Source organism: Phocoena sinus, chromosome 9 (assembly GCF_008692025.1).
Source record: "Phocoena sinus isolate mPhoSin1 chromosome 9, mPhoSin1.pri, whole genome shotgun sequence".
Taxonomy (NCBI): domain Eukaryota; kingdom Metazoa; phylum Chordata; class Mammalia; order Artiodactyla; family Phocoenidae; genus Phocoena; species Phocoena sinus.
This window is the reverse complement of record NC_045771.1, coordinates 28,679,596-28,694,943: the sequence shown is the minus strand read 5'-3', so window position 1 is coordinate 28,694,943 and position 15,348 is coordinate 28,679,596. Positions and strand designations below refer to the sequence as shown.

Here is a 15,348-nt window from a genome sequence, read left to right as displayed (position 1 = left end):
TTACTGAGAGAAGAGAAGAGGAGAGAAGGGGGAAGGGAGGACAGGGGAGAGGAGGGGAGAAGAGAAGAGTGGAGAGGAGAGAAAATAAGGAAAGAGAAGTAACAGCAGCAACAACAAAATATATGGCAATCGTTTCTTACTATTTACTAACCTGATGACAAGATCCTGCGTTGCCACCAAGGAGTTCAACTTCACTTCTTGTTTACCAACGTACAGGCTAACAGGATTAATATTATATTTCTTGCCTAACTGTTCGATTTGATTCTCCATGTCAGAGCCTATTCAAGAATTAAAACATCCAATCTTTAGATTTCCTTCCACTAGTCAGAGAGAAAAACACATTTTAACATCTCCAAAAATAATTTTTCAAAGTTCAGAAACAAGATAGTCATCTAAAATTCACAGAGTAGCCATGTTTTGAAATCAATTTTACTTCCTCTTCTTTAAAAATTGGGGCTTATTTACCTACTGTTATTTCTATATTGTCATCCCTCGACAGGTATTCCAACACCGGCTCAGATACATAACCAGATCCAAGAACCAAGACCTTTTTCTTGGTGCTCACTGAGAGTGACTGAACACGTTCCCTATAAATAAAGCGGGGGGGAGGGAATTTGAACAAAAAAAATTTCAAATAACAAAATGTTGCTGTCCCCAAACCAGACTAAAACTTAGACTGTGAAGCAATTATTTTTTTCCCACACTTCTTATAGTAAGAACCTTAACAGGAGTTCCCAATACCAACATTTTTCATTATTTTAGATCTTGTATGATGAACAACAGACCCTGAGATCTTTGAGGTGTATGAGTTCCCTATACCACTAGTGAGATGCAGATGCTGGACCAGCGCCTGGCTACTCACAACTGAGTAACTTGGTGTCACACTCTATCCTTCCGGGGGATATGATTCAAAATCATGCTGGGGGCCTTACATCGAACCTTATTTACTCCTCACAACAATCCGAGAAGACAATGATCTGAGGAGGAGATTATTATCATATTACACATTGTCTTGTGATTTATCTTCAGGGTCACTTGAAAACAGTTAAAACCATAATTTTAAAATCACAAATGCCGTGGGTTAAATGTAGAAACCTACATGAGTCACTAGGCAGAACTTTAATTCTTGAATTTTTCTGTTGTTGGAATTTGTGCCTTCCTGACAGCTAATTCTTTGTCTTTCCTGCAAACTCTGACCTCCAAGACAGTGACTGAGTCTTAGCTGTCTTTATAAACTCACTATTGCTCACTGTGTTTTGCCTTAAAGATGGAAGATACTCATTAAATGTCTTCTGAATCAGAGTCCCAGATAACATTATAAAACCATGGAATGGCTTGGTGACAGGGACTTAAGCAGAAGGCTCTGTTGCTGGAATCTTTTAGGACAGGATGTCTCTCAAACCTTAACCTTTATTTAACTTCACTTCATTTCATTAATTATAAGTGAATAAAAATAAATTTAAATGTAAAATGTTCCTGCCCCCTCTTCACCCCCAGAACTCATATTACTGATGAGGGGACGACTCCTTTAACTTCCACCCCCATCCCATTTCACCTCCCAGAAAGAAACACTATTACAGATCCTCTCTAACAGCACTTTCTGTAGTTTGTGTAATTGAAACACATTATTTTGATGTCCAAAAAATAAAATGTTCAAAATACATATTTAAGAACTCGCTCCTAGATTTTAATACTCTGCACCCCATCAGCAACCCCAAAACGCTCCAGGTTAATAATCATTGTGCTAAGGAACGAAGAGAACAAGGCAGGGATTCAAGATAACTCCAATTCCCTTCCAAAATGCAATCTTCATTTTCAGTCTCTTGGCACAAGGTTCTACCTGGGAAGGAGGGCAGGAAGTCCTAGCAGTTGGGGCCAGCAGACCTGCCGCTACATGAAATATAGTGTGTAAAGAGCGACTGGTCATGGTAGACACGTCATTGGATTAGTAATGTAAGAAACAGATCATCTGATGATGACAATTCAAAGATACACAGAACTATGAAAAACAAATACGTGCGGTTTCCCCTACAAGACACTCACCTATGGAGTTATAGAACTAGTTGCTTTTTTAAAAAACAAATTATACACTCTTGTATCATGCCAGAATATTTCACTGACACACAAAAAATTACTGTAAGCTAACAAACACATTTGGAAAAGGCGTAACAGTAGTACTTGATCTGGTCATATCTCTTATTTACTTCTTATAGGTGGAAAAACTGAGAAAGAAGACCAGGCAGTTTGCTTGTTTGTTTTTAATTTTCCCACTCTGGCTTCTCCTGAGAATTCAGTGCACGGGTTATTTTTTTTAATGTGAATAGGCCAGTGGAGCAGATATAAACACGGATCAAGTGCAATCAGTTGGAGACCAGAACATTCCAAAGAAATGTCAATGTTTCCAAACTTTTAGTAGTAAAACCAATTATAGAAACCAGGGCCTTAGCTAAGTATCTTCCTAAGAGAACTGTTCTCTCCTGTAGATTTGCCACATTACTTCCTGACACTTTCCTCCTAGTAAGAATCCCCAGGGGAAACTGACCTCTCACGATTTTCTTTCTTCACTACTTTTCTTAATTTCTAACCAAAAGCTCACTTTTCCGAGTATTATCCGAAACAAAAGAGAGTCCAAACCCTCAACCAAAAATCAGCCTGAAAGCACCACAGAAAGGGTTAGCAAGCTCATTTTCCTCTGAGAGAATAGCTGAGACATTACAACATGCAAAATGCTGGAGAAGGAACAAGGACAGAGCTTTTGGAGTTTTGCTTACTTACACCCAAGTCTACATGGATAACAGAAAGCCAGAATGATGCTACACTACTGTTTAAGGGAAAATAATTCACAATGGTTCCAGGCAGTCACTTCGTTTGAATTTCCTATTATTTACAGACATTTTTTTAAATTACATATTGCATAATCCTAGCATCACGAACTCACATGGAAGCATTAAAAAAAGTACTCATGAGATCCATGATAAGAATAAATGTATTAAACAAGAGGATGTGAATGATGCTTACCTGCTCTCCCGGAGTTTCTGGATATATTTATACTTATTAGACAATGTGCCGTTGGATGTAATCACTGCCTGAATATATACGATACAAGACATTTCTTTAGTCACCACATTTAGTCCCACAAACATGGGCTCATGACTAATAGAGAAAAGAGAGAGTAACAGAGAAAGACAGGGAGAGAAAAAGGAAAGGGGAGAATGGGGAGCAAGGATAGTGGTGGAAAAAGACATTCATGAAAAGAAATTCTTTTCATAACTTACATCTCGCACCACAGGAGAAAAATTCTGACTCTCAAGAGGCTGTGTCGCGTCTGATAATATCTGAAAAGGAAATGAGATTGGAAAGAGAGAAATGACATTGCAAAGAAATAGCTTCTTGCTATTTTATCCATATGAAAATATTAGTCAAAGGAAAGAAAATAGTTTAGAAAACAGTTTTTTGAAAATCACTGAATTGTATAGATAATTGGTAAAAGAAGTTTTCTATAAGCAATGAATTCTGCCCCCCTAAAACATTATTTTAGTACAATTATTTCAGGACAATTTCCAACTCTAAAACCAAAATTTAATCATGTTTGCTTACTGGAAGCACAAAAAAACTTATGCTTCCCCATCAGTTAAATGTGTCATGTTGAGCGTGCTGGTAAATACCATCACACGCTTTATAACCATAGTCCTCCCTCTGAGGAACTCTACCCCTTCCCTAAAGGTTCAGGCTGGGGCTTCCCTGGTGGCGCAGTTGTTGAGAGTCCGCCTGCCGATGCAGGGAACGCGGGTTCGTGCCCCGGTCCGGGAAGATCCCACATGCTGCGGAGCGGCTGGGCCCGTGAGCCATGGCCGCTGAGCCTGCGAGTCCGTAGCCTGTGCTCCGCAACGGGAGGGGCCACAACAGTGAGAGGCCCGCGGACCGCAAAAAAAAAAAAAAAAAAAGAGTTCAGGCTGTTCTATTAGAAGTAGAGAATGGGTCTTGCAGACAAAAGAGCCACCAACCCTACAACAGAGAGTCTCCCTCGGGTCAATATTAGTTCTGTTTATAGGCACATCAGCATTTCCAAAGTGTCAAGGAAAATGACTTGACCTAGTAAACTCAAAAAGTCATTCACACTCCTCCCATTATCTTGCAAGAATGAGTCAGATGGCCAACAACAAAGGCCACATCTCTCATATTAACATCCCAGCAACCCAGTCCTCCTCTTTTCTTCCAAGGTATAGAATCCTTGAATAGACTGCCAAAGGGTAAAGGTCATATAAGTCAGTATGATTGCTTCTGATGGCCAATGAGACGATCATTCCTTCTTTATCCATAGGTTAAGGTCCAGAGCACTCATCCAACTACGAAAGTGTAAAATGTACCTACCAGATGCTGGCAGGACAGTATCTGTTTACTGTATTAAAATAAATATAAAACTACTTCCATGTGTCTAAAACATAAGACACCTAGGCTCTCTATTGCTGGGATAATGGCAAAGCCAGAGCATTCTTTGGGAAACTGATGAAATGGACACACCTGGGGTCTCCCCACTGCTTGTTTCTCCCAGGCACCTTTGGAGTATTTCCTTCTCAAGCTGACTTCTCCACCTACCAACCCCATCTACAAGCCAGGAGCCATCAGTAAGTAGACAATGAAATGAGTTCGCATTTCACTCGGTATATGGTTAAACCGCTGAACTCTTGTGTATCTTTTCACTCTCTCTCTCTGCTCTTTATCTCTTAATTCCACAGCTTTATTTAGGCCTTACTGGGACCAGGGGAACTACTTCCCACCTCTCTTTCCTCCATTTATCTCCAATCTACAACACAAATCTGATTATTTCTCCTGTGCCTATTTAAAATAATTCAGTAGCTTTCTGTTGCCTTCAAGTTAGTCTCAGGCTCCTCTACAGTCTGACTCTGCCTCTCCTGCCTCAACCCTCCCATTGGCCTCACACCCAACACTTCAGTCCTGCTAACAGCGTGGAGCTGCGTATCTGCATCACGCCCTCACCTGCCTCTGCGCCACACCATGTAGATGCTTCACATGTTATTCCTCTACCTGGAACTCCTCCTCTTTGGTCTCCAAGATGCAGCTGAAGAATTGCCTCCTCTGAAAAGCCTTTACCAAAATCTGCCCCCAAGCAGACCTGGAAAGTAGGAACTGCACTTGGCATCTTGCTGTATGCCTACTACATTATAAAATGGTAAATATTCAATAAATACCTTAGTGGATACATGCAATAATTACTTAAAGTTCAATGGATTTTTTTTCCCCAAGGAAACTAATAATTGTCTTGAACTGCAGTCCTCAGAGATGCCAATCCTCATTTCGTTTTTTTTTTTTTTTTTTTTGGCATGCCACACGGTATGCGGAATCTTAGTTCCCCAACCAGGGATAGAACCCGTGCCCCCTGCAGTGGAAGCGCGGAACTTAACCACTGGACCAACGGGGAAGTCCCTAATAATTGTCTTGAGTCCACCTAAAGAAAGGCAAACATAAAAGACAACAAAAGGCTGTTTGATTACTGCATTTAACTGTCTCCCTTGCTAGAATTCAACCAGTACAAAACTGCAAGCACAAGCTCCTGGAACATATGGTATGTCTTGTCACTTTCACATATAACACCTTTGAGGCTCATCACTCTTTTTTTTTTTAAAATAAATTTATTTTATTTACTTATTTATTTTTGGCTGTGTTGGGTCTTCGTTGCTGCCCTCGGGCTTTCTCTAGTTGCAGCGAGCGGGGGCTACTCTTCATTGCGGTGCGTGGGTTTCTCATTGCGGTGGCTTCTCTTGTTGCGGAGCACGGGCTCTAGGTGTGCAGGCTTCAGTAGTTGTGGCACGCGGGCTCAGTAGTTGTAGCACGCAGGCTCAGTAGTTGTGGGTCACAGGCTCTAGAGCACAGGCTCAGTAGTTGTGGCCCATAGGATTAGTTGCTTCCCAGCATGTGGGATCTTCCCGGACGGGGGCTGGAACTTGTGTCCCCTGCATTGGCAGGCAGATTCCTAACCACTGCGCCACCAGGGAAGTCCCTCATCAGTCTTTTCTAAATTAATTTCAAGCTATTTATCCTGGTGTTAAGACCCTTTTAACATGGAACCGACATATCTACCTTAACTCCACCAGACCAGACAACGCACAGAAAGCTTACATTAAATTACTTCCACCTTTGCTGCCGTCTCCATCACACAGGATGCCTCCCACACCTACGCAAATGAACAGATGCTATACATCCACCAAGAGCCAGCTCAAATGTCACCTTCCCTGACTTTCCCAACAGGGCAGATCCTCTCCCTCCACGACATCATTAGCATCTTTCTGATGGCTGTCACATTCCACCGTATGGCAGAGTTGCACATCTTATCCCCTTCCTGGACCTCATGCTCCTACAGGTCAGAAACTGTGTTTTAATTCTCTTCACTCATATGTGTGCCTTGTTCCAACAGACAAGAAATATCTATTGAACTCAACTGAAACAAAACTTCCATATTGGTTCAAAATGATATCTTGTGCCCTGCAGTGCTACAGGGTCCATAGGGACCTCAAGTCAAAAAGGAAGATCTGTGGGAAATAGGACAGCGCATATACCGGCATACCTTGTTCTACCGTGTTCAGTTTACTGTGGTTTACAGGTACTGATTTTTTTTTTTTTTTTTTTTTACAAATTGAAGGTTTGTGGCAACCCTGTGTCGGGCAAGTCTATCAGTACCATTATTCCAAAAGCATTTGTTCACTTCATGTCTCTGTGTCACATTTTGGTAACTCTCCCAATATTTCAAAATTTTTCATTATTATTATTTTTGTTAAGCTGATCTGTGATCAGTGATCTTTAATGTTACTATTGCAAAAGGATAATGACTCATTGAAGGCTCAGATGATGGTTAACATATTTTAGCAATAAAGTATTTTTTTAATTGAAGTAGAGTTGATATATAATATTGTATTTCTTAATTAAGGTATGTACATTTTCTTTAGACTTAATGCTATTGCACACTTAATAGGCTACAGTATAGTTTAAACATAACTTTTATATGCACTGGGAAATCAAAAAATTTGTGTGACTCACTTTATTGTGATATTCACTTTACTGCAGTGGTCTGAAATTAAACCCACAATATCTCCGAAGTACTTTAAGTATAGCCACATACCATTATCAGAAAAGAATACAGAAAATATACTTAATTTTTTAGTGGTTACACATATTATTAAGCAGATACACATATTATTAAAACTACATACAGACACTCATCAGTTTTCAAAAATGTCCAGTACTCAAAGACAGGCTGAGATAGATGTCTCCAAGACAATCCCACCACACTGTTTGGAAGACCTTAGCGACATACAAAAGGAAGAAGCTGTGACAACTTAGGGAAGTTGGCTTTGTCAACAGACATCTAAGCACTTTTCTTAGATGCAGTCACCAATGTGGAAGCAATGGCTGGGATGCTGAGCAGAGAGAAACTGAGAAGAGCTTTCGGCCGACCTTAAACAATAGGGTGACAAAAACTGGAGTTTAAGCTCTGTTGAAGGGGATCCTAATAAAGGCCAGATTTTCATTTGCGATCCTGAAAGACTATATTCTAAATAAACGGTAAATTGAAAAACATCAGTTTTCCAAAGGACCAAAGCCCACCTTTGAATCATCAATTGAGGTGATTTTTTTCCCTAGCCTATCCCCCTGCCAGAAACAAAGGAAATCTTCTCTGAAAAAAATACACAAAACCCAGAGCCTCAAATCATCTCTAAAATTTTATATACACAATATCCAACATTCAATCAAAACCAAACAGGCATAGTAAGTGATAAGAATTGACTGAAAACCAAGAAGAAGTAAAACAAAGAACATAAACAGACCCAAAAGTTCACTGTAATTAACAGAAATGAGTTTAAACTCTGATTAATATGTTCAAAAAATAAAATTTTCCCCAAAAAGGCAAAACTAATCCATAGTTTTTAGTCAAGATGGTAGGTACCTTTCAGAAGGAGAGTGGGAACGGTGCTGGGAGAGGCACAAGGGGATTTCTGGGATGTTAACATTGTTCTCTTTTTTACCTATGTAGTGTTCACATGGGTGTCTCTGTGATAATTTATCATGCTGTATACTTACATATCACTTATCTGTGAGACTTTAATATTTTATACTATTATATAATGTAAAAAAATTATATTTTCTTTAAGAAAAATTTTATTTAAATTTTACTTATCCCTCATCAGTTACATGGGCTAACCCTCAAACACACTTTACTAAGGATTTCATTGAATTGGCTTGCTTTTCTCCTAACATCTGTATGAGATCAACTGTACTGAATGAATGGCAATTGTGATTAAGGACAAATTGGAATGAAAAACTGTGATCTAAGGTTCAAAAGAAATAAACTTGTAGGGCTTCCCTGGTGGCACAGTGGTTAAGAATCCGCCTGCCAATGCAGGGCACATGGGTTCAAGCCCTGGTCCGGGAAGATCCCACGTGCTGTAGAGTAACGAAGCCCATGGGCCACAACTACTGAACCTGTGCTCTAGAGCCCGTAAGCCACAACTACTGAGCCCACGTGCCACAACTACTGAAGCCCGCACATCTTGACCCCGTGTTCCACAACAAGAGAAGCCACCGCAATGAGAAGCCCACGCACAGCAACAAAAGACCCAACTCAGCCATAAATGAATAAATAGATTAATTAATTAATTTTAAAAAAGAAACTTGTAATTGAAATTTTGAAACATAATAATTTGTGACTTGCAAATGGCTAGTAACAGCTTCTTAGAATGGTAAATGATTTTAGAGCAGCCAAACAAAAAGACATTTCAAGAAATAACAGTCAAATCCATTCACAAAGGCAAATCAGCATGCAACACTTTCCATATTTTGGCCTAATAAGGTAAGAGTTGCACTGAAATGCATACTTGGAAGATTCAAAAGATGAATTAAAGCCAAAGGCTCACCAATAGCTCTTCTAGCTACTCCAAAGCTCTGCTGGAGTCAAGCTGATTTAATTAATGTATTATGACTGGGGAGTTCTCTTTCAGGTAGGGACTAAGCTCTAACAGACCATCCCTCCTACACATAACAACCATAAACTCTGGACAGAATACAAACAAAACTAACTACGTGAGGGCTTCAGAGAATGAAGAATAGCAGGCGGTTTGGGGAGAGTGTCAAAACTCGGAAGCAATCAGCAGTGCCATAGCTGAGCTTGCTGTTCTCTTGGCATTGCCCTGAGGAGGGGCCACGTGGTGTGAAGAGCTAAAAACCTGCAACAAGCTCACTGACTTTCTGATCTGAGGAAACAGGGCTAAAACCCACAGCACCACAGCCTCTGGAGTGTGACTGGAAAATGCCAAAAAGGACAGATTCAGATAAAGTGAAGCCCAACTTCCACGTAAACTCTGGTCCAAGTCTGGAAGGACTGAGCACACGCAGGTCAGATTACAAGCAATCCAGATAAAGATGAAAGAGCTGAACTTGAGCTACCTGTCTCAGGTGAGACAGAGTTTTCAGTTTAAGTCTAGCCAAGTTAATAAACCAAACAAAATCAACACTTTTCAGAGAAATGTAGCAATCCAGAATCTCCACAGCATGACTCTTCACCTCATCCAGGATGTACTCCAAAATTATTCAGCTTAAGAAAACGAGAAAACTATGACATGATCCATTCTCAAGGGAAAAGACAATCAATATATTTCAAGCCCAAGTTTACCCAGAATTTTGGAAATATGAGGTAGACTGTAAAGTGGCTTTTACAGCTGTGCTCCATGTGATAAAGGAAACTACACTCATAATAAATAAAAAGATAGAAATTCTCAGGCGAGAAAGAGAAAAAGATGTACTAAATGGAAAGTTTAGAACGAAAAGAGAATATCTGAAATAAAAATTCAAGTAAAGAACTAAAGGAAGTTATTGATTCTTCAGGGAAAGGATACCAGAGGGAAATGAATGAACATCACTGAAAATAGTAAACATCTAGGTAAATTTATTATCACTTTTTAAATATACACATGCTTTTCACCACTTAAACATTTACAATTACAGAATGTTAGAACTAGAGGGAACCATTAAAATTATATATTAAAACCACCTTACTTTACAGGTGAAACATCTGAGGCTCAGAAAGGAAGTGAGTGCCCAGCTCAACACCATAAAGCAAGTGATGTCTCCAATAAAACCTGGCATTTATACTCTCTTTCTCAGGCTACTTTAATCCCTCAGCACCAATTCCAGACACACTGCAGATCCAGTACTGCATCAGCAAGCTTTCTCAGCCTTAACTTCTTTGTGTCTCAGTTTTCTAATCAGTACAATGGGTTGATAATGGTACCTACCTGAAAGGGTGATCATGAGTATTTAAAAATTAAAATATATAAAGTAATTTGAACACTGTCTGGAACATAGTAAGTGCTATATAATATTGTTTCCAACCATGATAATGCCTGCCACCAGCATTTTCTAAAGCCTGTTACATCTCCCTGCTGACATATTCCAGGAGGAAAAACAAAGGGTCAAAATAGAATAATTTGTGAAAGAAAAGAAGAAAATGGGCTGGAAGTTGCACTTATTAATACCACACTACCTATTGTCCCATTTTAGTATGAGAGCTCCTGAGTGAAACAATGGATGAAAAGGACAAGAGCCACTCTTCATACCTTTGGAACCATTGCCTGAGGCAGACAGCCATTAGCAATAGAAATAAAGCAGGATGGGTATGAATGCTTAGGATAAATACTGAAATAAGAAAGCTTTTCCTGACAAAGAAAATGGAATTTAGATAACACCATATTTCAGCAGTCAATCGCTGATCACAGTAAATAATACATGACCAGTGGACCTTCAAGACAGCAGAGGAGAAAGATGTGGAGATCACCTTCCTCCTCACAAATACATCAAAAATACATCTATATGTGGAACAACTCCTACAGAACACCTGCTGAACGCTGGCAGAAGACCTCAGACCTCCCAAAAGGCAAGAAACTCCCCACGTACCTGGGTAGGGCAAAAGAAAAAAGAATAAACAGAGACAAAAGAATAGGGATGGGACCTGCACCTCGGGGAGGAATCTGTGAAGGAGGAAAAGTTTCCACACACTAGGAAGCCCCTTCACAGGCAGAGACTGCGGGTGGCAGAGGGGGGAAGCTTCGGAGCCACAGAGGAGAGCACAGCAACAGGGATGCCGAGGGCAAAGTGGAGAGATTCCCGCACAGAGGATCAGTGCTGACCAGCACTCACCAGCCCGAGAGGCTTGTCTGCTCACCCGCCAGGGTGGGCGGGGGGCTGGGAACTGAGGCTCAGGCTTCGGGGGTCAGATCCCAGGGAGAGGACTGGGGTTGGCTGCCTGAACACAGCCTGATGGGGGCTAGTGCGCCACAGCTAGCCGGGAGGGAGTCCGGGAAAAAGTCTGGACTTGTCTAAGAGACAAAAGACCATTGTTTCGGGATGCGCAAGGAGAGGGGATTCAGAGCACAGCCTAAATGAGCTCCAGAGATGGGCGCAAGCCGCGGCTATCAGCGCAGACACCAGAGATGGGCATGAAACGCTAAGGCTGCTGCTGCAGCCACCAAGAAGCCTGTGTGCAAGCACAGGTCACTGTCCACACCTCCCCTCCCGGGAGCCTGTGCAGCTCAGTCTGCCACTGCCAGGGTCCCATGATCCAGGGACAACTTCCTGGGAGAACACACGGTGTGCCTCAGGCTGTTGCAATGTCACGCCGGCCTCTGCCACCACAGGCTCACCCCTCATTCTGTACCCTTCCCTTCCCCCAGCTGAGTGAGCCAGAGCCCCCTAATCAGCTTCTCCTTTAACCCATCCTGTCTGGGTGGGAACAGACTCCTGAGGGCAACCTACAAACAGAGGCAGAGCCAAACCCAAAGCTGAACCCCAGGAGATGTGCAAACTAAGAGGAGAAAGGGAAAAATTTCTCTGTGCAGCCTCAGGAGCCGCGGATTGAATCTCCACAGGTACCACAGGGTACCCTGCATCTGTGGAATAACTGAATAGACAACGAATCACCTCAAAATTGAGGTGGTGGACTTCGGGAGCAACTCTAGACTTGGGGTTTGGTTTCTGTGTCTAATTTCTTTCTGGTTTTATGTTTATCTTAGTTTAGTATTTAGAGCTTAATATCACTGTTAGATTTGTTTATTGATTTGGTTACTCTCTTCCTTTATATATATATATATATATATATATATATATATATATTTATATATTTTTTTCTTTTTCTCTTTTTGTGTGTATGTGTATGATTCTTTGTGTGATTCTGTCTGTATAGCTTTGCATTTACCATTTAACCTAGGGTTCTATATGTCCATTTTTTGTGTTTTTTTTGTTTTGTATAGTATTTACCATTTGTTATCATTGGTGGATTTGTTTATTGATTTGGATGCTCTCTGCTTTCTTTCTTTTTTAAAAAATTTATTTATTTTATTTTATTTTTATTCTTGGGTGCATTGGGTCTTTGTTACTGCATGTGGGCTTTCTCTAGTTGCAGCGAGCGGGGGCTACTATTCGTTGTGGTGCACAGGCTTCACATTGCGGTGGCTTCTCTGGTTGCCGAGCACGGGCTCTAGTCGCACGGGCTTCAGTAGTTGTGGCGTGCAGGCTCTAGAGCACAGGCTCAGTAGTTGTGGCACACAGGCTTAGTTGCTCTGCGGCATGTGGGATCTTCCTGGACCAGGGCATGAACCCATGTCCCCGGCATTGGCAGGCAGATTCTTAACTACTGCACCACCAGGGAAGCCTTCTTTCTTTTTCTTAAATTATTTTTAAAATTTTTGATAATATGTATTTTTAATAACTTTATTTTATTTTCTTTTTCTCTTTCTTTTTTTTTTTCCTCCCTTTTCTTCTGAGCCATGTGGCTGACATGGTCTTGATGCTCTGGCAGGGTGTCAGGCCTGAGTCTCTTAGGTGGGATAGCCGAGTTCAGGACATTGGGCCACCAGAGACCTCAGAGCCCCACGTAATACCAAACGATGAAAGCTCTCCCAGAGATCTCCAATTCAACGTGAAGACCCAGCTCCACTCAACGACCAGCAAGCTACAGTGCTGGACACCCCATGCCAAACAACTAGCAAGACAGGAACACAACCCCATCCATTAGCAGAGAGGCTGCCTAAAATCATAATAAGTTCACAGACACCCCAAAACACACACCAGATGCAGTCCTGCCCACGAGAAAGACAAGATCCAGCCTCACCCACCAGAACACAAGCAAAAGTCCCCTCCACAAGGAAGCTCACACAAACCACTGAACCAACCTTACCAATTGGGGGCAGACACCAAAAACAACGGGAACTACGAACCTGCAGCCTGCAAAAAGGAGACCCCAAACACAGTAAGTTAAGAAAAATGAGAAGACAGAGAAATACACAAAATATGAGGGAACAAGGTAAAAACCTACCAAACCAAACAAATAAAGAGGAAATAGGCAGTCTACCTGAAAGAGAATTCAGAGTAATGATAGAAAAGATGATCCAAAATCTTGGGAAACAAGTGGAGAAAATACAAGAAATGTTTAACAAGGACCTAGAAGGACTAAAGAGCAAACAAACAATGATGAACAACACAATAAATGAAATTAAAAATTCTCTAGAAGGAATCAATAGAAGAATAACTGGGGCAGAAGAAAGGAAAAGCACAGAGCAGGAAAGGATTTTCCGCAGAGCAGAAAAAAGAAAAAAGAATGAAAAGAATTGAGGGCAGTCTCAGAGACCTCTGGGACAACATTAAAAGCACCAACATTTGAATTATAGGGGTCCCAGAAGAAAAAGAGGAAAAAAAAGGGGTCTGAGAAAATTTTTTTTTTTTTTTTTTTTTGCGGTACACAGGCCTCTCACTGTTGTGGCCTCTCCCTTTGCGGAGCACAGGCTCCGGACACGCAGGCTCAGCGGCCATGGCTCACAGGCCCAGCTCCTCCGCGGCATGTGGGATCTTCCCAGACCGGGGCACGAACCCATGTCCCCTGCATCGGCAGGCGGACTCTCAACCACTGCGCCACCAGGGAAGCCCCTGAGAAAATATTTGAAGAGATTATAGGTGAAAACTTCCCTAATATGGGAAAAGAAATAGTCAATCAAGTCCAGGAAGTGTAGAGAGTACCATACAGGATAAATCCAAGGAAAAACACACAAAAACACATATTAATCAAACTATCAAAAATTAAATACAAAGAAAAAATATTAAAAGCAGCAAGGGAAAAGCAACAGATAACATACAAGGGAATCCCCATAAGGTTAACAGCTGATTTCTCAGCAGAAAATCTGCAAGCCAGAAGGGTGTGGCAGGACATATTTAAAGTGACACAAGGGAAAAACCTACAACCAGATTACTCTACTCAGCAAGGATCTCATTCAAATTTGATGGAGAAATTTAAAGCATTACAGACAAGTAAAAGCTAAGAGAATTCAGCATCACCAAACCAGCTTTACAGCAAATGCTAAAGGAATTTCTCTAGGAAGGAAACAAAAGGGAAGGAAAAGACCTATGAAAACAAACCCAAAACAATTAAGAAAATGGTAATAGGAACATACATATCGATAATCACTTTAAATGTAAATGGATTAAATGCTTCAACCAAAAGACACAGGCTTGTTGAATGGATATAAAAACAAGACCCATATATATGCTGTCTACAAGAGACCCACTTCAGACTGAAAGTGAGGGGATGGAAAAAGATATTCCATGCAAATGGAAATCAAAAGAAAGCTGGAGTAGCAATTCTCATATCAGACAAAATAGACTTTAAAATAAAGACTATTAGAAGAGACAAAGAAGGACACTACATAATGATAAAGGGATCAATCAAAGAAGAAGATATAACAATTGTAAATATTTGTGCACCCAACATAGGAGCACCTCAGTACATAAGGCAAATGATAACAGCCGTAAAAGGGGAAATTGACGGTGACACAATCATAGTAGGGGACTTTAACACCCCACTTTCACCAATGGACAGATCATCCAAAATGAAAATAAATAAGGAAACACAAGCTTTAAATGACACATTAAACCAGATGGACTTAATTGATATTTATAGGACACTCCATCCAAAAACAACAGAATACACTTGTGTCTCACGTGCCTATGGACCATTCTCCAGGATAGATCATATCTTGGGTCACAAATCAAGCCCTGGTAAATTTAAGAAAACTGAAATCGTATCAAGTATGCTTTCCGACCACAATGCTATGAGACTAGATATCAATTACAGGAAAAAAACCTGTAAAAAATACAAACACATGGAGCTTAAGCAACACACTACTTAATAAGAGAGATCACTGAAGAAATCAAAGAGGAAATGAAAAAATACCTAGAAACAAATGACAATGAAAACACGACCCAAAACCAATGGGATGCAGCAAAAGCAGTTCT

At 40.8% G+C, this 15,348-nt stretch overlaps 1 protein-coding gene across 1 annotated transcript in view; it reads right to left on the bottom strand.

Annotated features, from left to right (window-relative positions):
• Nucleotides 1-15,348, bottom strand: part of AASS (aminoadipate-semialdehyde synthase) — a 71,743-nt gene that overhangs the window by 28,536 nt on the left and 27,859 nt on the right. The window contains exons 12-15 of the mRNA XM_032643902.1: nucleotides 3,276-3,335; nucleotides 3,019-3,086; nucleotides 466-587; nucleotides 152-278 (exon numbers count right to left, since the gene is read on the bottom strand). Coding sequence (XP_032499793.1) covers nucleotides 152-278; nucleotides 466-587; nucleotides 3,019-3,086; nucleotides 3,276-3,335 — 377 coding nt within the window. The remainder of the gene's footprint in view (nucleotides 1-151; nucleotides 279-465; nucleotides 588-3,018; nucleotides 3,087-3,275; nucleotides 3,336-15,348) is intronic.